The sequence below is a fragment of the Armigeres subalbatus genome, chromosome 2 (genome assembly GCF_024139115.2).
Source record: "Armigeres subalbatus isolate Guangzhou_Male chromosome 2, GZ_Asu_2, whole genome shotgun sequence".
NCBI lineage: Eukaryota > Metazoa > Arthropoda > Insecta > Diptera > Culicidae > Armigeres > Armigeres subalbatus.
The window spans coordinates 120,031,657-120,058,358 of record NC_085140.1 but is presented as its reverse complement, the minus strand read 5'-3'; the positions used below and the strand labels follow the sequence as shown (position 1 = coordinate 120,058,358).

Genomic DNA, 26,702 nt, shown 5'->3' with positions numbered 1-26,702 from the left:
TTCTTTGGTGCAAATTTATGACAAATGTTCAGCTTCTGATTTTTAAGAATTTATCGATAAATCGCACATTAGTAATTGTATTACTCAAATGTCCACGGAAAAAAGAGGAATAATAATTCAATAAACTTATAACAATGATTTATCATACATTCAATAATTTTGTAGAACAACGACTTTTGGAGGAAACAGTGTTTTTATGCACTTAAAATCCCGAAAATCACTTGAACATGGTCAAAACGTGAACGGAACGAATAGCAATGTTCACAAGACTTGTAGAACACATAAAAAGCTTCCGTACAGAGCTTGTTGCGATAGTTTTCGGCATTTATATCTCTTGTTAGATTTTTTTTCAAAATTGAAAATAGGCAAAAAACACTAAATCGACTTGAGCCTCTTCGAAATTTTATCCGAATTAGCTGAAAATTTGACAGGAGCCTTTTTTAGCATAAGAATTGTGATTCTGGACTGACCAGTTGAATTTTGATACTTTTTAAAAACATGAAGAGGTCTACTCTCCATGTTTGTTGCAAATAAAATTGAACGCAACAATGTCTTTATCCTCTGCAGATGAGGATTGGGGCCCTCCTTAGCCGTGCGGTAAGACACTCGGCTACAAAGCAAGACCATGCGGAGGGTGGCTGGGTTCGATTCCCGGTGCCGGTCTAGACAATTTTCGGATTGGAAATTGTCTCGACTTCCCTGGACATAAAAGTATCATCGTGTTAGCCTCATGATATACGAATGCAAAAATGGTACCTTGGCTTAGAAACCTCGCAGTGGAAGTGCTTAATGAACACTAAGCTGCGTGGCGGCTCTATCCCAGTGTGGGGATGTAATGCCAATAAGAAGAAGAAGAAGATGTATTACATACTAGTCCACCCGACAGACGTTGTCTTGCAGCATAGTAGGCGAAAAAGCCCATGTAAAATTCCCATACGAATCTTTATTTTAGTTTTTCACGATTTGCTCAGTCTTACTCGTAATTTTTGCATGAGAAAATATACAAACCCATAGGAAACGATAACGAACATATCTACTGAAGGAATGAAGAAAATCCATCAAGCCGTTTTCGAGTTTTGCGGATACGAACACAGACCATTTCATTTTTATATACAGAAAGATAGAAGAAGAAAATAAATCGTCCAGCTCAAACCTTTGTAGGGGTTTGTGGCTAATCTACTGGTGGAATGCAAGCATTACTGATCAACGAGCTGAAAACAGAGCAGCAATGCATGCTTTTCCGTCGTCTCTTCCCCTTGGTATACGGCCCGTTCCTTTAATATGGTTTTTATACACAAAGAATTGACTTTGAAACTGATCATTTGTTCTGAGATTCATGTTTAGTGCAACATATAGTCTATTGAGATGAGTTACGTATGGAGGACGTACATTAATGTTCACTACATCTTTTGTAAATATACATGTATGAATAATATATATGAGCCCCGGAGACCCATAGTATCAGTTCGACGAATTTAGGTGATGTCTGCACGTGTATGTATTTGTTTATGTAATGGAATGTATGTAAAGGATTGCTGTACATGGGCTTACTGGCGAGCGCCACAGGCGAAACCAGCAGAGGAATTCGGAGACACTATGAGATGAAGAATCGGAGGAGTAACCCTAAATAAGCTCATAATTATTGGAATATGCAAAAACTCACCTTTTTTACGATCCACCTATGAGGATTTATCTGCGTGGGAATTTCACAACTTCACAGTGCATCCAAGAACCACAAATGGTCGCGTCCTTGTTTTTAGATATACATAACTTGTTTATTTCTTCAATATAATATATTCTGCCGTTGCATAACTCACTTCGGCCATTCGAATTTGATTTTCATTCGCGATCCAGATGCTCGATTTTTTGTTCTGATACTGTCTGCATTATCACCGTGAAAAGTACCTACCTTCACTGTATGAGAGTACTTTTTGCTTTTGCTTACAAACGTCTTTCGATTCCATTGTCCACATGTTTTGTGTTGTTGCTTTATTTGTTTGTGTTTACTAATTTTTCATTAAATATTTCACTTAAAATTTGCTCGTATTACCTTTTTCACTATCAACACTATTTATTCATCTTATATCTTAGTTTCTTGTTTGTTGTTAGTCTGAGTTTCTGTTCTTTGTTTTTTTTTCCTGTGAATGCAATGGAACAAATGAGTTTACGAAAACAGAAATTAATAAGTTTAGTAGAATTACTTTACAACAATTGTATCTCCAGCTATTCCAATCTTCTTTCGCTCAGTTTCGAACTGAACAGAAGAAGGAACAGTCATAGTTTCGAGAGGCCACACATTTCCGCCGAAGAAGTGACTAAGATATTTGTATAATGCTTATAAATGTACACACAGTCCTGGCATTTGAGAATGATCCTGGAAGGATTCGCAATAATTTCTCGCCCAAAGGAATAGGAGCTTGATCATTTCATTCTTATTCATTAGTCGGGTAAATTGCTTTAATATTTTTCCCTAAACATTGGTGCTGTCTACGATTTGATAGCTTTCTCGGAGAGACTTGATTTTGAAACTGGTTAATGAATTCAGCTTGAAATGCTTTTATAATCGAATAATTTGGTTTATTACTTGATGTACTGACATGTTTGCTTATCCCATGCGCGAATTAATTTGTTAATAAATATTATCTGCACTATCGGTCATATACTTTAACTAAGAAAGAAGTAATGTGGTGAACCGAAAGGTGATCCAAATTCTGAACACCACGTGTCGGGTGTTTCCGAGTCCATTTTGTTGAAGGCTAATATAATGAAGATTTTAACATATATTTACCTGCATGCTGTGCAATAGAATTCCATGCCGCCGGTTGCGATTGTTGTTCCTTACTCCGCCAATGCTTCCTCCAGTTGCTTCTGTTTCGATTCTCGTGGAGCAGCTTCCGGCTTTGCTGTGGGAACCGGTGGTGCCGTCGTCGGACTCGATTCCGACACATCGGGAATCGATTCGGCGAGGGCCACATTCGCAATCGGACTCGAGGAGCTATCGTCGTTTGTCGTCGTGGTCGCTGCAGTGGGGGCTACGGAAGCCGGTGCCGGACCAGCCGGAGGATTACTGTTGGCATTGAAGCTCAAATCGTTGGCGTCGAACAGCGACGAGGTTTCCTCGTCGGTGGTGTGTGAGATCGAAGCGGCCCCGTCACCGGCTTCTCGGTGCAAATGCTGCTGCGATTGGGGCAGAACGTCTTCCTCTGTTGGGTCCACCTGTGGGAGATCGCTCGGCAGCGGTTTTCTAGCGTTGTTGTCTTCCCCGTTACCAGCGGGTTCATCGGATCTCTGCCGAACGGCTGGCTTTGGCCGAAGGTCTGGAATAGACGGCAATTGTTAATGGCTTGCAGTGATGTCATTCGAAACATGTGCTGTGCATATGCACAGCCAAGATGTTTATATGTTTATACGGCCGAGTTGCCGAATAATATGCAATTAATTGTGATCAAGTCATTAGTCGTTAGCGCACATCGCGTCGGTTGCATAGAACAGTCATACTCATCAATTGCTTTAGCCCATAGTTTTCCAAAGTGGTGGGTCGCGACCCCCCAGCCTGTGTAAATCTTATGGAAGGGGCTCGCGAACCCCCAACTTTGGGAAGCCATGTTTAGCCTAAAGTTTAGCCAAACAAGTCGGTGGCATAGCAGAGTGTGATTGATTCACACTCTATACAAATCCTCCCAGCCCGTTGCTGGGACATAGTGTGTGAAGTTCTCGATAATAAACAATGTGGGCTCGTTTGACTGCGGATATACAACAGTAAACCATATGTGACGATTGGACAAATCAAACATCCGAAAGATATTCAATTTGCAAAAAAGAGCTAACCGAGGTGAAGGTTGGTACTCGGATTCTGATGGTTTTGTTGTGTAGGGGTTATAGAAGCAGGTGAGGGTTCGTGGATTGTTTTTCGCAAATTTCATATCAATTTGTCCATTTCGAAACATATTTTGTGCATATGCACAGGCAAGATATTCGACAAAATAAACTGATAATTAAGAAAATTATTTTGAGCTTTTTAGTGGAATGTCTTCACTTGTCATAAAGACGAGTTTGTACAATCCCATTTAATTCCACCACTTGATTGTACCTTACCAGATACGTATTTCGACCTCAACAGTAAGGTCGTCTTCAGTGTCTCGTACTTGACTCGACGAGTCGAGCCGATACAAGCACTTTTTTACCTAGATGGTGAATCCGAACTCCTGGATGCGTCAAATAACTGCTTGCAGGTAGGGCTTGTAATCTTCTTCGCTGACTCCGCCAAGTGAAACGTTTTCGAGGTATCTTGAAGTGCGTTCGAGACCAGGCAAGCATTGTGTCTACAAACTGCTGAAACGTTTCGGGTGCTGCTTTAACTCCTGGTTGAAACCGATTGTACCTACAGTCCTCGGAACGGCGACTGTTGATGGCGCGCATCTACCGGTAGCTTTTGTCAAGGTTCACTTAAATACAAGAAGGCATCTGACATGTCGATTTGGTTGGAAGTAAGCGGATACTGCTGCGGCTGTATAGCGTGGTTGTGGTTAGATATATGGATTGCGCCACTTGCTTTTCGCACACAGACGATAGGAACTATCCACTCTGAAAAGTCGACCGTTATGATAATTGATAATGTTGGTGCTATCTAACCAACCCAGCTCGGCATCGACTCTGTTGTACTTGCTTTCACCTTCGGACACATGTTTAGTAGATGGATGAAAACTTCCGTGAAGGCTGCTTTTGGAGAAGTTGATGGTCGTTGAATGATTGCAGAGCTGGTTGGTACATTGGCACCAATCCAAGATCTAAAGCGCCGATGAGGTCGAGCGCGAGCAGATCGCGCTCTTGCGTGACAATGAAAAAAATATCAGTGCTCTTCTATCCCTTAATCACCTCTCCGCAGCAACACTGGAACTCCAGCGTGCTCAAGCTTCAGAGGCTTTCTGGATGCAGCGGGAGCTGGCCTGCTGCCAATACATATAGCCGGGCTGTCTACAGGTTTCCCGATTCTGTGCCATGTTTGCTCGGATATGATGCTGATCGGACGCAGTATCGAGCTGCAGGTTAACCTTCCTGTCGCTCACCACCGTTTTCAAAAATCTTCTTTGATTTCAAATTTCGTTTTCACCTACACGCTTTGTGTGGCCACTTTCTTTAATGAGAACCGCTTGTCTTTCCGCACTCAAACAATATTTAAGGTTTTGCTAAGTATTGCTGGTCCAGCATACTTCTGATTTCCGCCGTATCTTGACTCCGGTGTAGCTCTTCCGAAAAGAATACTCCTGCTGTTCTGCTTCTTTACTTACTGCAGCCGATAAATACGCTGTTTCTATCATCGCCGTGTCATGTTCAGGAATCGCTGACTTTCGTACAAAATATCCTTCAGGGTGCAATCATACCACTTTTCAAAAAGCAACCTCATTCTGATTTTCGTATCATTTTCCGCCTTCAGCGTACAGATGACACACAAGGAACCTGAATTGAACTCTGAAAGCTTTCCCAGCTCGAACTCGACACATAGTTTGTGACTTGCAAGAACCTATACCGCTTGCTGATCACGGACTCGGGCATACCAAACAACCTTTCAAACTGCCGCCAAAACTGATTACCGAACGATGTAACTGGTGTACCTCTCGTGCTCCGAAGGGCCCAACTTTACCGTGGCGTCGTCGTCGAGTGGAACGGCAACTTTGACGAATAATCCATCGTACCGCCCGTACCATCCAGCAAAGGTTACGCTTTAATTCGGAATTTGTAGATGCAACTCGTTTCGCTGGTGAATCAAGAATTTGCTCCGAAACATTCCCTTCTGCTGCTACTGGAATTGCAGATTGGAGTATTGCTGATTGTTGTTGATTGACGAATCATTTGCTTACACTTGCTGCTGTTCCATTCATTTTATTTATTTAACTTACATCTAAGCGTATATGTAATGTAACACTAAATCAACAATTTGACACCACAATACAAGTTTCGAGGCCACATCTCTCTTGTTCCGCCCACCTAGCCAGCTGCGCTCACCGCCAAAGATGACCCTAAGCACACGTCTTTCGAATACCCCGAGTGTTCGCAAGCAGTCCTAGAGCATGGTCCAAGACTTATGTCAGTATGCACCGATCTTATGAGCGTTCTGTACATAATATATTTAGTGCGGGTGTGAAACTTTTATGACCGCAGTTCCTTCTGGAGCCCGTAGTAGACCCGACTTCTACAGATGATGCGCCTTCGTATTTAACGACTAACATTATTATCAGCCTTTAGCAAAGATCCAAAGTAGACGAATTCATCGACCATCTCGAAGGTGTTCCCATATATCGTAACACTGTTTCCCAGTCGGCCTGCGCTAGGTTTCGCCCACAAGCATGTACTTTGTCTTGGACGCATTCACCACCAGTCCAATTTTTGTTGCCTCACTTTTCAGGCAAATATATTGTACTGTGTTGCCCATAAATTCATAACAGTCCCATGTTTGCTTGATTGCCTATCTACATGGGACTATTATGAATTTATGGGCAGTGTAACTGTTCTGTCACATTTTTAAGTGTTCGACCGACAATGTTAATATCATCCACGAAACAACTTAATTGACTGGATTTGTTGAAAATCGTACTCCGGCTGTACGCATGACACCCTCTAGTGCTAGATTCGAACGTACCTGAGTGTTCGCAAGTAATCTTCACACAATTTTGCACACCAAATGTGTGACACCATCCATCGTTGCTTGATCAGTCTCGTAAGCTTCCCGGGAATGCTGTTCTCGTCCACGATTTTCCATAGCTCAACGCGGTCTATGTTGTCGTTATTCCCGGGTGGTGAAAACATGCCAGTTTTGGTTTTCCAAAAATTCTCCGCGTATTCCGCCTAGTGGAAACACTTTTATTGCACTCGCGCAAAAATGTTCTCAATATTGTAGGGTGCTGTCAATACGATATACCGCGCGGCTATTGTAATGTTTAAAAAAGCGCATTTGCACAAGATTTCAAACGGCGTTTCCCATTTGAAAGGAACAACCGCACCCTAGGAAACGCCGCAATGTTATCTCCCCATAAAAATCGAGTATACGGGCAACAAAAAGCGCGTTGCGTCGTTTCCTCTGGGGAGCGCCGCTAAGGGGGGCTAGCTTAGCTCTAAGTGGGACTATAGGCAACCAACCCCCCCCCCCCCCTAGCCCCCTGTAGTTACGCCAATGAAAATTGTCGTGGCTGAGCGAATATCCTTAGGACATCCGTCGAATATCTGAATTATCATGGGCTGTGTACTTATTAGTTCTTTACTAAGACGCCTGCAATCAGTCGATCGGAAAAGTCACGGTGTTTCAAATATTGCAGAATAGTTGAGCTATTTCATCACATCAGCACAACCTATACTCGGAATGTAATATGTAAATATGACAATCACTCACCTGACTGCGAATTGTCCTCCGTAAACAGCCCCATAATCGGATTGTTATCCTCCAGCTTCCTATTGCTCATATCCTCCAGCAGTGGTTCCTTCATAACCGGCGTTTGTCCCACCAAATGGTGCGGTATGTGAGGGTTTGTGGCACTGGCCTGCGGTGCCAGCTGTGCTCCGGAACCAACGACATTCGCCCCTGGTTGCCCGTGAGCGGCGGCAACTGCGGCCGCCTGCGATGGCGTGAGTGATTTCCTAGTTTTGTCTGCTTTGCGCCATAGCGTGATCTCCTGCTGTTTGAAATACCGCCGATCTTCGGTATCAATCAGGACCAAGTTCAGGAAATAGCGCACAGAGAACTTTTTGTTGATTTCCCTCATCGTTAGCGTCAGATCGTATCCGGCCAGGAATACTCGGATCGGTATGCTTTCTCCTTTTACCGGTGAACCGTCCATAATTTCGTACTTGGCAATGATTTCGTTTTCCGTAAATATGTTGGGACCTGTTTTGAATGGGAACATCAATTTAGTTATGACGCACGATAGTCGATATGATTTATTACGCTTGCAAACTCACCCGATCCGGTCTGTTCTCGTTTAATAATGGCGATCTCCATGTGTTTGATTTTGATGCGCACCAAGAGGAAATATATTTTACCCACAATCACGTCGCGTAGATGATATCTGCAAACAGAAAGATCGTTAAGGGGGGGTAGTAATTGCGCAAACAGCTCAATCGATCACTCACTTGCTCTTGTTGTATTCGAATTCTATGTGCAGGCAATCCTCGATACCGACTTCCATCTTGATTGGGCTGTTGGTGTCAGGGTAGCTGGACAGCGTGTGTACGGCAATGTCCACCTCGCGGATGACGTCACTCAAACGGCGTACGATCGTTACTCGTAGGAAATACCTGCAGAATTGGACAGAATTAATATAGATTCGTTTTTGATTTTCTAAGGACACCTCACCTTAAACGAACATTTGAACCAACATAGACTTCGTAGGGTTTCTCCACGTTGGCAAACTCGAACGGATAGGACGTGTTTTGAATGAGATCACCCGGGCGTGCAAGTTCTCGAACCAAACTGAGGAAGTCATGATGATTTCCACGATCGTAGTACAGCTCGATTTGTCCTGTTTGGAATATATGTCTTGATTAGTAATCGATCGAATTGAAACGTTCGTGTCTTCTCACCAATGAGTTCCACTTTGATGCCCTGATGTTCCAATTTACTGCCCGGTTTTTTCAGTGTGATGTTAACCTTTCCACTAACTGTTTCACCATCGTAGTACAGGAGATATTTTTCCTTTTTTCCGTCTTCGGTTTTAATGTCTGCGTGTTGCCGGTTTTCTGCCCCATCGAACACAATGTCAATGTCCGCCGATTGACCAAACCGGAGGAAATTCTGTAAATTGATTATGAGAAAACATAGTGTTATGGATAATTCAACTTCAAAAACGTTTCGGCATGTTCTGATGTATAAATTGTTAATTAAATTACGAATGCGTAATTTGAAGTAGGCAACCACAGACAAACAGACATAACACTCGTCAAATTTCCATCGTTCACTGATTTACTGGTCAATTCAAATAATCATTAGTTGGCCAATCGATCACTTGTGGCGCACGCATCGTTTTTGCTCGAGTTTGACGTTTGCTCGCTACCGCCATCTCGTTCGTGATTTGCCCAACTAACTGAAATCAACAGATGTCGTTAGTGTTTGAACGACGATGAATTTGATGGGTAAATGTTCAATGTGTTATGTCTGTTTGTCTGTGAGGCAACTTTTTATCCTATAATTAATGAGATGAATAGATTACTTCTGTGTGAACCTGTCATAAAACGAGTTTAGTACTATTTCATTTAATTACACCACGATGTAATCTTTACAGATACGTATTTCGACCACAACAAATAAGGCCGGTACGCCACTGCATTAGTACGATTTACTCGAAACAGTAAGTTACAAAAAATATTCCTTGAATTATTGAACATGTAGTACATGTCCACACCTAAGACTAGAAGTTAAGATCCATTTGTTTGTTTTAGTTAGTACATCTATCTATATTTGTCCGGTTGAGCAGATTGGAGTCATAGTCATTACCACCGAACGTGTAAGTGCTAACGAATTTAAAACTTAACCTAGCTTATCGAAAATATATTTGCAGTTTAAAGCATTTCCACACTACTACAAACCGTGTTTATGTGCTAAAAGCCCGGTGACCCATTCTGAGATCTGCTCCCCGTTAACACAGCTTTAAAACGTTCGCCATGAATGCGTCCAGTAAGCCTGTAACGCCAGAAACTACCGAACAGGGAGAATGCGTCCATTGCTCGCGCCCCAATACCTACGACCATTTTGTCCAGTGCGACCAGTACGATAGCTGGTGGTTTATGCGCTGATCAGGCGTGACCGCATCGATAGCCGAGCGACCATGGACTTGTCAAACTTGTTTGCCCTTGAGCGTGGGTACATCGACCAGCACGGCATGAATCGCTTCACGATTGGGATCGTTTACTAATTACGTACGCATTTTTTTCTGGGTTTTCTGGTTTTTCAAACCCCTTTCCCCCCCTTGTAAGATTTTTCCTATACAAATTATTTTTTGTTTATATGAAGAGTAAGAAAATGACATTGGAACGGCAAATGCTGGGTAAAGCGTACCATTGGTACTTCGCGTACCTGAAGGCATAAAATAGACCCCATCTCGCGGTCCTTAGCCTCTTACCCAGCTACTCCTATCCCTACCTCCCCGTGGTGCTGGCCGGGATACGAGCAACCTTAGGGAAGATCGGGTAACCAACCCCGGTGGAAACTATGCTCGTATGCTGACAGGATGAGGAATTTGCTCCTCTCCGGAAATGCAAATCTGATCGAGTGTCTGTTATCCATGTTCGGAGCGGCTCACAACAGCGTCTGTTCCTCATGTTAGTGGCGGCTGATCATCGTCCGAGTGCCAGCGATGCAACATGGTGTGCACAGCATCGAGAAGGCAGCCCTTTCAACGCGATGTAGGTAGCGCAACGCTGATAAGGTGGTAAGGTAGCCTACCGAAGATTCTACAGTTAGAGCAAACGGATTAATTCAACGACAACAGACCCGGCAACGAATAAAGGACGACGATTGGAAAGTCGGATCTTGGAGCGTCAGAACTTTGAATGAACCCGCACGTGTTGGGCCCCTGGCTCGTGAGCTGCAGAAGGTCGGCGTGAGTGTAGCAGCAATCCAGGAAACACGGTGGCACAGAACTGGAGGTGGCCCAGAACAAACGTAAATTCCGGGCGGTGGATCCCATAGCGAACACTTCATTCAAGTACCACATCTAATAGTGGCGGTGACAGTGCAGAATGAGGAGTTGGCTTCAATGAACCAGGGACGGGAAAAATCAAATTTTCAAAAAATCGAGATTGATTCGCACTCATACGCGATCATACTTGAAAATTATCAATTGATAAAACTCGCCAGCGAGTAAGAATCGTTTGAAAATCGTATGTTGGTTTGAAGCATTTACCGTTACTTTTTGAACTCATTTTTCTTCCTAGTAGAAAAGCATAATGCCAAAAAGAAGATTTAATAGGACTTTTGACTTTTATTTGGTATTAGTAAGGTTTTCATTAGAATGAAAATTTGGTGTTCTTTATCGCTTGAGTACTTACTTATGGATCCTGTACACCTCCGGTGGTGCAAAGGGCCGACTTGAAAGATCTCCATCCTGAGCGATGCCCGGCTATCGCTTTAACCTGTTGCCAGGTTAGATTTCGGTCGACTTCTTTTATTTCTTTATTGAGGCTTCGCCGCCATGAGCCTCTGGGTCTGCCTCTGCTGCGATGTCCCGCTGGGTTCCAGTCTAATGTTTGCTTACAGATTTCGTTTCCGCCCTACGTAGAGTGTGGCCGACCCAGCCCCACTTCCGATCCCGAATTTCTGTTGTTATCGGCCTCTGGTGACAACGACGATGGAGCTCGTTGTTTGAGATCCAGTTGTGAGGCCACCAGGCCCGAATTATATACCGTAGGCATCTGTTAATGAACACCTGCAGCCGTTGAGTGTTCTCCACTGATACACACCATGTTTCGCTAGCGTATAACAGCACAGATTTCACGTTAGAGTTGAAAATTCGTATTTTGGTGCGTTCACTTATCTGCCTGTTTTTCCAGATATTTCTTAAACTCGCAAAGGCAGCCCTTGCTTTCTTGATCCGTGCGCCTATGTCTATCTTGGTACCGCCGTCTGACGCCATTTGGCTACCAAGATATTGGAAGCTTTCAACATTCTCCACTGGTTGCCCGGCTACTGTGAAACTGGAAGGAGTCACCGTGTTTACATCCAACGATTTGGTTTTGTTGACGTTGATGACTAAACCTGCCGAGGAGGAGCGATCGGCAAGGTCGTTGAGCTTACTCTGCATATCAGAGCGCCGTTGCGCGAGTAGTGCAACGTCATCCGCCAATTCGAAGTCGTTTAGGTGCTCCATGGTTATAGGCTGCCATAACAGCCCGCGGTTTGGTTCACGGTCAAACGCATCTACCAGAATCTCATCGATTACGATGAGGAACAGTAACGGTGATAGAATACATCCTTGCCTCACACCAGCTACGACCCGGATAGGGTCGGACAGGACCCCATTGTGCAGCACTCTACACGAAAAGGCCTCGTACTGTGCTTCGATGAGGCCGATGATTTTCTCAGGAACCCCTTGCGTCTCAGGGCGCCCCACATATTCTCGTGATTGAGACGGTCGAAAGCTTTTTCGTAGTCAATGAATACCAAGTAAAGGGACTCTTGGAATTCGTTAACCTGCTCCAAAATGATGCGGAGCGTGACAATATGGTCCACACAGGATCTTCCGGCACGGAATCCGGCTTGCTGCCGCCGGAGAGTCGCATCGATCTTCTCCTGAATCCGGGCTAGGATAATTTTGCACAGAACTTTGAGAACGGTACACAGCAACATAATGCCTCGCCAGTTATCGCATACAGTCAGGTCACCCTTTTGGGCACCTTCACTAAGATACCTTGCATCCAGTCGACCGGGAAAGTTGCGGTGTCCCAGATATTACGAAATAAACGATGCAGTAGTTGAGCGGATGTCATGGGGTCAGCTTTGAGCATCTCGGCTGATATGCGGTCGACCCCTGGGGCTTTATTCGATTTCATGCTTTGGATGGCTGTTTGAATCTCTAGCAGTGATGGAGCTTCGGTATTGACACGTGTTATACGTCGGATCCTAGGCAGATCATGCCGAGGTGGTGATGGCCTGGTTGGCACTTGAAAAAGTTGTTCGAAGTGCTCGAACCAGCGTTTCAGCTGGTCAGTTGGGTCGGTCAATAACTGATCATTCGCGTCACAGGCATCGTTGCATTCATCTTCGCCCCGCTTAAGCGTCGTGAGATATCGTAGAGGAGGCGAATGTCCCCGGTTGCGGCGGCTCTCTCTCCTTCGTCGGCCAGAGAGTCTGCCCACGCTCGCTTGTCCCGTCGACATGAGCGTTTTACTTCCTTCTCAAGAGCCGTGTATCGTTGACGGGCTAAGACTTTGGCTCCTCTGGTTTTCGATCGCTCTATCGCGGCTTTGGCTTCTCTTCGCTCCTCTATCTTCCTCCAGGTCTCATCGGTGATCCATTGTTTTCTCTGGGTGCGTAGTTCGCCCAGATTGTTCTCGCTGGTGGCGATGAAGGCATTCTTGATGGCGGTCCATTGGTCTTCCACGCTGCCACCTTCCGGAATATCTGCAGCACGCGTCTCCAGTTCTTCAACGAAGGACCGTTTCACCGTGGCATCTTCCAGTCGGCGTGTGTTGAATCGTCGTCCAACTCTTTCCTCCTGCCGACGAATCCGCGCAATGCACAGGCGTATTTCGCCGACGAGGAGGTGATGATCAGACGCGATATCGGCACTACGTTTATTCCGTACATCAAGAAGGCTCCGTTTCCATTTTCGGCTGATGCAGATGTGGTCGATTTGATTTTCTGTAAAGCCGTCACGGGAGACCCACGTGACCTTGTGAACCGGTCGATGAGGGAAGAGCGATCCCCGATCACCATGTCGTTATTACCACAAAATTCTGCGAACAGCTCTCCGTTTTCGCTCATTTCTCCGAGACCATGGCGTCCCATAATGCGCTCATGGTTCGAGTTGTCGGATCCGATCTTCGCATTGAAGTCGCCCAAACAGATCTTGATATCACCCTTCGGAATTCTATCTACGACGGCATTGAGTTGACTGTAGAAGTTCTCTTTGTCTTGCAGATCAGCAGCATCGGTTGGCGCATAACATTGGATTATAGTAAGGTTGCGGACCCGTGTTCTAAATCTGGCAACGATTATCCTTTCACTTATAGGTTCCCACTTCATAAGCGCAGAGTGTGCCTGAGCGCTTAGTAGGAAGCCAACTCCGCGATGCCGGGGAGCGTGTTCACCTCGTAAACCAGAGTATAGCAGAACTTGTCCCGATGGCGTTCTGTGTTCTCCAAAGTTTGGCCAACGGACTTCACTCAGTCCCAGGATCTCAAGCTTCATGCGGCGTGCCTCATTGGCAAGTTGTGCCAATTTACCCTGCTGGGCTAGGGTTAAAACGTTCCATGTTCCTATTCGTGTCCGTTGTTTCGCGCTAAGAGTCGTCGCCGTAAAATCAGTCCGTATTCTTTCATTATCGGATTCTCGAACAAATTGATGTTTCGGGAACAGTAGGTTGTTGGCCCAAGGTTCCCTATCCACCGGGATGGGGCTGCCATCTTAGGTATAGCTTCCGGGGAATAGCATTTCATACTCAGCCGCTGGATGCCAGAACAGACGCTGTTGGAGCCGCACCTCCTTGGTGGACAGACGCTCGATCAGTCCGGTCAGATTTGTTTAAAGTCCCACCCAACACCGAGACTAGGCTAGTGCGCTTTGAGCGGCACACGGTCGCTTTGATAGGGCCTGCTTGGGGACACATGCAGCTTTTTATAGAAGTTCAACAGAGCCCACTGTCGAACCCCACCACATCCTAGGCAGACCCCACAGTACGCACCCTCTCACTCTAGCTGATGTCAGAAGGACAACAGTGCCCAGAAGCTGCACTACCAGCTAAGTACGCAACCCTTAGCTGGCGGTCAATTGTCATCGGAAGACCCGTGGAAGCGTGAGTATTGGAACTTGTGAGGACCAGAGCTATGTTAGGCGCCCCTTCCCGGGTGTCAACTCACCACTCACAGGATCGCTTGAGTGCAAACTCAAAAAAGTTATCACCGGTGACAACTCGCCTACTGCTCTCATCTGAATAGTTATCGAATGATAATTGTAATCATTATCGTCTGATAATGATTTAACACAACACTGGGCTTCATGGTGATCGGGAAGCAGATGAAGCGTGTTATTCGGTGGAAGCCGATAACCGACCGCATTTGCGTGTTGAGAATGAAGGGCAAATTCTTCAAGTATAGCCTGAACAGCATCTATACCCCAACGAACGATAAGCCTGATGACGTGAAGGATGAGTTCTATGACAGCCTTGGTAAGGCCTACGAAGAGTGCCCAACACACGATGTAAAGATCGTCATCGGGGATGCAAATGCGTAGATCGGAAGGGAAAGTTTCTTCCGCCCTGTCATTGGTACGGAAAGCCTTCATTCCGATACCAACGATTATGGTCTGCGACTCGTAACCTTTCCTGCTGCTACAGGAATGGCAATCAGCAGTAGCTACTTCGCACGTAAGAATATCCGCAAACACCTGGCAACATCCGAGTGAAGACACTTGCTCACAGATAGACCACGGGCTGATCGACGGACGACATTTCTCGGATGTTATAGATGTAAGGTCCTTCAGAGGTCCAAACATCGATTCGGATCACTATCTTGTAGTTGCAAAAATCGCGCGACTTTCGAGCGTCACGAATTCACGAAGCAACAGAACGATGCGTTTCAATATTCAACGCCGAATCTGGCAACGTCAACAGATTGTGGGAAAATATCGACGAAGCTGTTACTACAACAGCGACGCCAATGAAATTGTTGGTTTGGAGTCGAAAGAGTCGAATGCTAGTGGCTCGTACCCGTTCCAACAGAGAGCGGTACAGCGTAGCAAGGGCAGAATAGAAACGAATCCACCGCAGAAAAAAGGCAACACGATGAGAGTGTGATAGCTGAAGCGCAGGAGAACATGGATAGAAACGGTATGTAGAGGTTTCACGCAACTGCCAATGTGCCCCCCATGTGCAATGACCTAGAGGGGAATTTACTGACAGACAAGACTATGATGGCAGCCAGGTGGAAGGAGCACTTCGAAGATTCGTTGAACGGTGAAAATGAAGGTACATTAAGGAGCAGGATGGACATAGTCGGCGACGGTCAAGCTGTGGAACCACCAACGCTGGACGAGGTTAAGAAGACTCTAAACGAGCTGAAAAACAGTAAAGCTGCTGGGAAGAACGAGATCCCGGTCGAGCTTCTCAAACACGGAAGTGAGCAGCTGCATCAATCAAACCACCACATTATCCAGAAAATATGAGAGGATGAAGAACTGCCTGCCGGCTGGTTGGATGGCCTCATATGCCCAATCTATAAGAAAGGGCACAGATTAGAATGTGTCAATTGCAGAGGGATCATTCTTCTGAACTCGGCGTCCAAAATCTTGTTGCGTATCCTGTTTAACAGACTGAGACCGCTTGAGGAGTCATTCGTCGGCGAATACCAGGCAGGTTTTCGTGACGGCCGATCAACGACGGATCAGATGTTGCCGTATAGATGTATGCAGTCGTGGTGCGCCTGCGGAGATTCATTCAGAGTTGAGTTGGCAGTTTTGAACATTGAGCAAAAGTAAAACTGGGATATGTGGCCAGCTTTAGGGGTGGAGGATTATTTTTTATTATTATTTATTCAGACTAAGGCCGAAGTGGCCTGTGCGGTATATAAGAGTCTTCTCCATTCGGCTCGGTCCATGGCTACACGTCGCCAACCACGCAGTCTACGGAGGGTCCGCAAGTCATCTTCCACCTGATCGATCCACCTTGCCCGCTGCGCACCTCGCCTTCTTGTGCCCGTCGGATCGTTGTCGAGAACCATTTTCACCGGGTTACTGTCCGACATTCTGGCTACGTGCCCGGCCCATCGTAGTCGTCCGATTTTCGCGGTGTGAACGATGGATGGTTCTCCCAACAGCTGATGCAATTCGTGGTTCATTCGCCTCCTCCACGTACCGTCCGCCATCTGCACCCCACCATAGATGGTACGCAACACTTTCCTTTCGAAAACTCCCAGTGCGCGTTGGTCCTCCACGAGCATCGTCCAGGTCTCGTGTCCGTAGAGGACTACCGGTCTAATTAGCGTTTTGTAGATAGTCAGTTTGGTACGGCGGCGAACTCTATTCGATCGGAGCGTCTTGCGGAGTCAAAGTACGTACGATTTCCAGCCACTATGCGTCTCCGAATTTCTCTGCTGGTGTCATTTTCGGCAGTCACCAGTGAGCCCAAGTACACAAATTCTTCTACCACCTCGATTTCGTCACCACCGATGCAAACTCGCGGTGGGTGGCTCACATTGTCTTCTCTTGAACCTCTTCCTATCATGTACTTCGTCTTCGACGTGTTGATGACTAGTCCGATCCGCTTAGCTTCCCTCTTCAGTCTGATGTAGGCTTCCTCCATCTTCTCAAAGTTACGTGCCATAATATCTATGTCGTCGGCGAAACCAAATAGCTGGACGGACTTATTGAAAATTGTACCACTCGTGTTAATCCCTGCTCTTCGTATTACCCCTTCCAAAGCGATGTTGAATAGCAAACACGAAAGACCATCACCTTGCCGTAACCCTCTGCGGGTTTCGAAGGGACTCGAGAATGCCCTGAAACTCGAACTACGCACATCACCCGATCCATCGTCGCTTTGATCAACCGTGTCAGTTTATCCGGAAAACCGTGTTCGTGCATTAGCTGCCATAGCTGGTCCCGATCGATTGTATCATATGCGGCTTTGAAGTCGATGAATAGATGATGTGTGGGCACGTTGTATTCGCGGCATTTCTGCAGTACTTGGCGAATGGCGAACACCTGGTCCGTGGTGGAGCGTTCGCCCATAAAACCCGCCTGGTACTGCCCCACGAACTCCCTTGCAGTTGGTGCTAGTCGACGGCATAATATTTGGGAGAGTACCTTGTAGGCGGCGTTCAGCAATGTGATTGCGCGGTAGTTGCTACAATCCAGCTTATCGCCCTTTTGTAGATGGGACACACGACACCTTCCATCCACTCCTGCGGCAAAACTTCCTCCTCCCAAATCTTGGTAATGACCCAGTTCAGCGCTCTAGCCAGTGCCTCACCACCGTGTTTAAATAGCTCTCCTGGTAGTTGGTCAACCCCAGGGGCTTTGTTGTTCTTCAGCCGGCCAATCTCCTCCTGGATTTCCTGGAGATCCGGAGCCGGAAGTCGCATGTCCTGCGCGCGTTCTCCCAGGTCCATCACCATACCGCCATCTTCGTATGCCACATCGCCATTCAGGTGTTCTTCGTAGTGCTGCCGCCACCTTTGGATCACCTCACGCTCGTTCGTAAGAAGGTTCCCGTTTATGTCCTTACACATATCAGGCTGTGGCACGTGGCCCTTACGTGAACGGTTTAACTTCTCATAGAACTTTCGTGTGTTATTAGCGCGGTACAGTTGCTCCGTTTCTTCACGGTCTCGATCTTCCTGCTGGCGCTTTTCCTCCGGAAAATCGAGTTTTGTCTGTTCCGCGCCTGTTTATATCGTGCTTCGTTCGCCCTCGTGCGGTGTTGCAGCAATCTCGCCCATGCTGCATTCTTCTCTTCCACTAACTGCGCACATTCGCCGTCATACCAGTCGTTTCTCTGATCCGAGGGCACCGTGCCAAGTGCAGCGGTTGCGGTGCTACCAATGGCGGATCGAATATCTCTCCAGCCATCTTCAAGAGACGCTGTGCCTAGCTGCTCTTCCGTTGGAAGTGCCACTTCCAGCTGCTGCGCGTATTCTTGGGCTAGTCTACCGTCTTGTAGCCGCCCAATGTTAAGCCGCGGCGTCCGACTTCGACGCGTGTTGTACACCGTCGAGAGTTTTGAGCGCAGGCATACTGCAACGAGGTAGTGGTCGGATTCAATATTCGCACTGCGGTAAGTGCGGACGTTCGTGATGTCGGAGAAGAATTTACCGTCGATTAGAACGTGGTCGATTTGGTTTTCCGTTTCTTGGTTAGGGTGATCTCCATGTGGCCTTGTGGATATTTTTTTTCGGGGAAGAAGGTGCTTCGGACTACCATTCCGCGGGAGGCTGCGAAGTTTATGCATCGTTGGCCGTTGTCATTCGATACGGTGTGCAGACTATCCGGTCCGATGACCGGTCTATACATTTCCTCCCTTCCTACCTGTGCGGTCATGTCACCGATGACGATTTTAACGTCCCGCAGTGGGCATCCATCGTATGTCTGCTCCAGCTGTGCGTAGAACGCTTCTTTCTCGTCGTCGGGTCTCCCTTCGTGTGGGCAGTGCACGTTGATGATGCTATAGTTGAAGAAACGGCCTTTAATCCTCAGCTTGCACATCCTTGCGTTGATTGGCTGCCACCCAATCACGCGTTGGCGCATCTTACCCAGCACTATGAAGCCGGTTCCCAGCTCGTTGGTGGTGCCACAGCTTTGGTAGAAGGTAGCCGCTCGATGCCCGCTTTTCCACACTTTCTGTCCTGTCCAGCAAATCTCCTGCAGCGCCACGACGTCGAAGTTGCGGGGATGTAATTCATCGTAGATCATCCTGTCGCAACCTGCGAAACCTAGCGACTTGCAATTCCATGTTCCAAGCTTCCAATCGTGATCCTGTATTCGTCGCCTAGGTCTTTGCCGATTATATCGAGTCGCATTATCTCTTATATTGTTCGTAATGATTGGTTTTCTAGGCGGCTTATTGGGCCTGCGCAAACCTCCTGTCTCGTCGGAGGGCCGTCGTGTCAGGGCTGTTTAGCGTCCCACCTAACACCAGGACTTGGGCTTGTGCGCTTTGAGCGGCACACGGTCGCTTTGGTGGGGCCTACTTGCGGATACATGCAGCTTTTTATAGAGGTTTAACAGGGCCCACTGTCACCCACCACATCCTAGGCAAGCCCCACAACTCGCAGATGGCCTGGGGAGGGATCGTCAAGCCCTTGGACATAGTCCCTGCTGCCCCCAGGGGTGGAGGATGTGGCTGCTGGAAGCACTGGCCCATATACGAAGGAGCCGCATCAGGAAACGTCATCTAAGCTGTCTGAAAGCCTATTGGCGAGGGAGCGAAGTATAGGTACCCGATTGTCAAAACAACATTGTAACGTGACGAATGAATGATTGGAAAAAGATCTTCAAAGTAATTATTCTACTTGCATTCTGAAATTATTATTATCCTAAAAGTTCCTGAAAAAAAGTGAATTTTTCATACATTAGTACGATTTACTCGAAACAGTAAGTTACAAGAAATATTCCATGAATTATTGAAACTTAGAGCTAGGGTTGATACGTTTACTAAATTCCAGGATACAGATCACAAAGAGATTACAACATAGGTCTATACTGCCCATGATCGCATATTTGTTATTTTGTAGAAAGCCTGTGAATCGTTCAGAAAGCTCAATTTACTGCATCTAATCCCACAACAGTAAAATAGGCTTTACTGTCTTGCTTATTTGTGGTAAGCTGGGAATTATTGAGTTTGTGGGGAGGATTGACAAACGATTTACAAAATGAATTAAAATGCAAATGTTACAAATATGCGATCATGGGCAGTTATAGGAAGAGTTTAATCTATCACTCACAGTGTGAAGTATTTATTTCATGTCCACACCTAAGACTAGAAGTTAATATCCAATTATTGTTTGTTTTAGTTAGTACATCTATCTATATTTTTCACGCTAACTTTCACCTACTCAGTGACTGAGTAAAATTGTATTGCTCTCTCTTTCTATCCCACGGAAATTTTACTCAATTTCCGTCAAAAGCAGGACAACTCAAAACTATGAGTAATCCTGCTTTTGACGGAAACTGAGTAAAATTTCCGTGGGAAGAAAAGAGATGGCAATACAATTTTACTCAGTCACTGAGTAGGTGAAAGTTAGAGTGTTGTCCGGTTGAGCAGATTGGTGTCAATAACATCGAACGTGTAAGTGCTACCTAACGAATTTAAAACTTAACCTAGCTTATCGAAAATATATTTTAAAGCATTTCCACACAATGTACTACAAACTGTTTTTATTTGCTAAAAGCCCGGTGACAGATTCCGAGATCTGCTCCCCGTCAACAATCCTTTTCTTCACATACTGTGACGTCTTGTACTACCTGGGACTTTCAGCAACACTCCGCAAACAGCTTAACCGTTGCTTCAAGGCGTCGGTTCGTTTTGTGAACGGTATCCGGCGAAGATAATCTACAGCTGCACTACTTGGACACCACCACTAGACTAGAACCGTTCCATACGCCAGGGTTACGTCGAAACTCTTCCAGTCTATCTCCAACAACATTTAACAGTAGGCCAAGTGTTTTGATCGCAGGGGCAATCCACTGAAACCAGCTGTCTTTGGCAATCAGACAGTAACTCATGATAGCAAATTTAAGGAAGCACTCACTGCAAGATATGGCAGTAACAGAAGCTAAACTCCATATTCTAATAGCCTATTCAGATTACGCCATTAATGACATAATAATTGGCGTTTCAGGGTAAATACGCTTTATGATGTCATTATTTACGTAATATTCCATACATTTTGCGCTGTCAAAAGATACCCGCTAAAAAGAGTCAGAAAGAATTTATTACGAACAATTATTACGAGAGAGCTTTCGTTCTATCTGGGATGCAGGGAGAAATTCAACAAAACAAAATTGACAAGCGTCACGCTCTCTTTGCCAGAGAGAAAATTCTCTCTGTTTTCATTTCGTTTCGTAGTTGACAGTCATGCTCTTTCTGTCGCAGCAGGGTCGAATGCATGTTAGATGGAAATCTTCTGAGCGCTGAAGAATAACTCGGATTGTGATGGTTTTGTGGAAAGCATTTTATATGATGAAAAATAATGATGATAATTATTTATTCTCCACTTATTCAACATGAATTGTTTAAAAAACTGATGCTCTCTAGAACAAATCGAATAAATTTTCAAAGTTCAAGGGCCAATGCGAAAACGTAGGAATGGTTGTAAAACGAATATATTATTTGATGAATAAACATGATTTCATAAATTATTTCAATTCTGCTCCTTGAATGGCTTAATATACTTTGGATTCCAACATTTTTCACGTGAGACAACTTTACGATTTGAATGGGATGTATATATAAAGTAGAATAACCTTAACCCTTTATAAGGCAGTGGCAACTATATTGCCACCAACAAATAATATGTTTTTCTATTTATTAACAAGAGCTCTACTTATTATTTCACATGTAGTGACTTTATTTGCTTCCTAGTAACACCCCAGATGAATTTGAGCCATAAAAAATTGAAATGTCAATTTGAGAACAGTTTTTTTACGAACATATCGTAAGTTTCGAGTGGAAGAAGGATTTTCAGTTATGATTCGTCGAAAAAACGACAAAGATATATTTTTCCCGTTGATATCAATTATTTTTAATCTCCTGTGTTAGATTATAACGTGATTAGCGTGAAAATAGCTTTGCCTTTCTGTATATTTGGTTTTTGGATTTTTGACGAAATTGTATTTTTTCCCCAGGGTCCCCCTTGGGAGAAAAACGTGAAATTTTTTTCACTTATAATGCGTTTTCTGACTAGGACTCTTCACCAAAAAATGTAACGTACCTTGATTTGACTAATTCTACGTAAAACCAAATTTTTAAAAATCTTTTTATATTTTTGTTGTTGCCTGTTTTCCCGCTTGCCGGGCAGTGGCAACTATATTGCCACCAATGCTGTCCCGCTTCGCGGGCAGTGGCAACTATATTGCCACCAATGTTTTACCGCTTCGCGGGCAGTGGCAACTATATTGCCACCAATTTTTCAATGTTTCTGAACTGTTTAATGTATAACAAACATTTTTTTTTTTTTTTGTCTTTATTAAAGAGACTTTCAGCCCAAGGCTGGCTCGTCTCCGAAACAACAAACATTCATTTGAGTTTAATACCATGTCAACATTGTGTCCTATTGTTGTTTTTGTTAATTTATTGTTTAGATTCATCTGCCTTATAAAGGGTTAAATAAAACATGGATTGGTAATGCATTAATTCATCCAAAATCCAGTTTAAATTATATCACATTCACACGATTCAATTTTGTTAGAAGCTGTATCATTGATTGTCGTAGAACGCAATGGTTCAGTTTCCATTTTTGAAAAAACTTTCAATTGCTGAGTTGCCCTTCATACATGGAGATACTGGTGGAAATACATTTTAGTTCGATAATATTTCTTGAAAATTGGTCCAATCGTCCTTTTTTTATTTATTTGTGAGAATTCCCAAAAGTATCTAAATTTTTCTATCAAATCTCTCGATCATAGTACAGAATCAAAATACTTTTTAAACTTAAAAATAAATTGAGGAATAGTCTGATTCCCCGAAGAACGGCGAACCCAACTAATGAATCATTATCTAATGCTCATTATCCTTAATGAGATCTTCAAATATTCTTCGATAATCCCTTTTCATATATTTTTTTTTCGTAGAAAATTTGTTCAGAAAAAAATGTTCGATTGCCGCCACACAAATGCTTGATTTCGCAAATTAAATTTTAAAACTCTCCTTGAATTCAACCCTGTATTAGCGTGCAAATGAGGAAACATGGAAACGTCAAGATATATTATCTTGCTGCAGTCTGAACACCTCGTAATAATTGGATACCCTCTCACTTAACAAAGTCATAAATAGCCCAATCTGAATAGGCTATAAAGCACGCCCAATACCAGAACCTAGATTTAGTTGCACTAATGTACCGTGCTGTGCCCTTATTCCAATCAGTGCCTAATTCCGTTCACGCAAGACAAAATAATAAATAATGAAGAATTTTCGTATAAAAATAACAGAAACATATTTTTGTACTTCTCTATGGTTATGTATGCATGAAATTAAATGAAAAGCAGCGTCATTTTTAACGATTAAGGGTCTGTCTCATTTGGAGAATTAAACTGAAATTAAACTTAAAAGTGACATTTCAATAATTATCAAATAACTCTGCTCATGAGCAAGATTACTGACAGATATCGAATCATTTTGCATCGATGTCTTATTGGAATTGCTGGGTAGCACCAGCCATTCTTATGACTGGGTTATTTGCTAATTTTCGAACTGTCACTTTTAAGTTTAATTATCCAAATGAGACAGAGCCTAAGGGTCTGTCTCATTTGGAGAATTAAACTTAAAAGTGACAGTTCGAAAATTAAAAAATCACCCCGTTATAAGAATGGCTGGTGCTACCCAGCAATTCCAATAGGACATCGATGGAAAATGATTCTATATCTGTCAAAAGTAATCTTGCTCTGCGAGCAGGGTTATTTGATAATTATTGAAATGTCACTTTTAAGTTTAATTTCATTTTAATTATCCAATTGAGACAGACCCTAAGATTGAAAATTTCAACAAAATTTGATGGTCGTCACTATAGGCTTTATTTTGACTCTTTCATTAACCCACTTGCTTAGAATGCTTGTCAAAATATTTAAGCATTTTTAGGTGAAAATTTGCCCTGAATTTGAAACAAAGCAGCATAACAAGATATAACAGGTAACATTGTAGTGTATTACCTAATCGTTGTCTGTATTTTACCGATATAAAATGCTGAAAAGTAAAAAATATCTTGACCGGAATAAGGATACATCTAAATCAACTCGTTCCTTATTCCGTTCTATGGGTTTGGAGGATGAATTCCGAAAGTTCCATTCATGAGAATATAATCTATGAGTAAGAAAAGGTACATCGTACATGAACGAAGCCAAATGAATAATAAACTTTACAAATTTTATCCTGCAACCAGTCAAACCGAAAGGAACTCCGTTATACGCATAACGTTATGGGAACGTTTTTCAACTCATGCCGGGAAAACGCAGTTTTTATTCAATTGATGGTGAATGACGAATTGTCAAGTGGTTGCTGGACAATGTTAGGAAAGGGTATCCGAAAAACACGGACAGTTTCAAACAGCACAACCCTATTTATTGTGGCGTTCTTGTTCTTGTTCTAAAGAAGCTTTATCCGGATATTTCTTGGCGAGTTTTGTGTCCACTATCAAAATACTACCTGAGCTACAAATAAGATTATGTTCTGCCGAAATCCGTGAATACTTTGTACAAGTAGGGCTTTCCGGTGTTTTAAAGAATACTGAACAAATATTCAACTTGAACGAAACAGCGATACGAACAATTCCAAACAAACAGATACATTGTTTTGGAAGATTCAGGTTAAAATTAAAGGCCTAGTATTCAGGCTCAAGTGAAAATTACGTTGAGGATAAAATGGAAAACGATAGTGAATCGTATCTGTCCTTATCTGTGGTACCTAATCCCTTATGCTACTGGGCAGCTAGCATTAATGCTCATGTTGAACTCGAATTATAAGTGAAACAAACGAAAAAACAGTCAACTAGGCTAAACTAAGGAAATATCATTCATTGTATCTTAAATTTGAAAGAAAATAAGATTTTAGTTTTTTATTTTCAATAATAATGAATGAAAAGATGAAATTGTGAGAAAAATTATGTCTGATAATAACATCTGCAAGAAATCAAATGTTTTTCGGGTGATTGGAATTAGGAACACGAATGAACGGAATTAGGAACAATGCCATTTCAGATTATTGGAATTAGGATCACAAAATCGCTCAAGTTTGTTATCACTATTGGAATCCAAGTTTATGAATCGATCCCAACATATTTTATTTTCAATTGTATATAGAAAATGACACTATGTAGCGAAATTGCAGCTTCAAAATACTTAACGGCTATTTTTTAGAGTATTTAGACATAGTTCATTGTCTTAGGTGAACGGAATAAGGGCACAGCACGGTATTAACACGTTTGTTTTAATATTAGTGTATCTTCCTTGACCTAAAATATGGGATAACCTGAAGGCTTCCGTTATGACAATAAATTACAATTACAATCTTTTTGCAACTAGGTGCACAAAACTACTATTTATTATTAACTAAATTAAAAAAAAGACCAAAGCACATACCATCTTTGTTAATGTAGCTGCAACTCCGTGTGCTACTGCTTGCTAATCCGAATGATATTCGTGGTAATCCAATTGATCGAGAGAGAAACGTCGCTAACAGCAGTGTGTGACCTCTTTCTTTTGATGTTTTCCCGGTGTCTATTTCACAAACAATCCAGATCAGCAACTGAGTTTCCTTTCTCACACACTCTTCCAATCTGTTAGTTCATGCGACTTAATTCTTTCACTAATCACTGAATCATAAACTCCGCTGACTGTCTGTCTAGTCGGTCTGATCACTGCTGCAGTTCTCTCCACCAGCGACAACAACGTACGTACGAGAGCTGTCAAAAATTGCAAACCGGACAAGTCACGGGTTGAAGTTCCGGAGGGTATGCAGCAGGAGGATGGAAGGGGCCTATTTCATCGCCTGCATATGGGAGTAAATCGCCTTCCCCTTTTTTCCATATATTTTATGTAATTTAGATATCGATATCTCGCACACTCATTACTGTACCAACAAAATATTTTGCTCTTTCAAATAGTGAGACTTCTGGATTCTACTTCTGGTCGAATGATAACGAATCGGAGCAACGAAACAAACACTTTGCTCGGCACTACCTAGATTCTTTTCCAGCTCATAAAAATTCCACTAATGATGAATCGTCGTCATTGGCGGAACGCCATCCAGCCAGCTCTTTCCTTCTCGTGGATCAATGTTCGAACTGGGATTGAATTTCAGTTCAAATTGCTACACATCGTTGTCCCGATTATATAACGCAATCAACTTTAATTATTTATTATTGGGAACGGGCCGCAAGTGGAAAAAAAAACACAAGATTAGACTTTCGCGACGACGGAAGAGGAATCGAAAAACGGAACAATTTTATTGATAAGCGAAAATTCACTTGCAAGAGTGTTCTTTGCGACGAGTGAGAGAGACTACTTTTTTTCTGAAATCAAGCAGAACACCCTGGAAGGGGTTATATTTGTTTGTGAAGAACTTGAATTGAAATGTTTTACATACATATTATTATACCGATCTGGACATAATACGTATTGTATAGGAAATAAACTATTGTATGGATGTGCTGTTTATTACAAATAGAGTAAAAACTCCATATAAAGAACCATTTTTTCATTGATCACTCGAATTCTTTGACGCTTTCTATATGTTATTCTAGTTTTACAGCCGCGGATGTCATCATAAACGTCATTCATGATTTTGACAGAAAAC

At 43.6% G+C, this 26,702-nt stretch overlaps 1 protein-coding gene across 1 annotated transcript; it reads right to left on the bottom strand.

Annotated features, from left to right (window-relative positions):
- Positions 1-1,747: 1,747 nt before the first annotated feature.
- On the bottom strand, positions 1,748-26,423 carry LOC134210740 (vacuolar protein sorting-associated protein 26B-like). Its single transcript, XM_062686987.1, has 7 exons — positions 25,487-26,423; positions 8,572-8,782; positions 8,345-8,510; positions 8,122-8,286; positions 7,951-8,057; positions 7,385-7,876; positions 1,748-3,317 (listed from the first exon to the last, which is right to left on the bottom strand). The coding sequence occupies exons 1-7, from the start codon at positions 25,487-25,489 to the stop codon at positions 2,839-2,841; spliced, it is 1,623 nt and encodes a 540-aa protein (XP_062542971.1). The 5' UTR covers positions 25,490-26,423; the 3' UTR covers positions 1,748-2,838.
- Between the last annotated feature and the right edge of the window lie 279 nt (positions 26,424-26,702).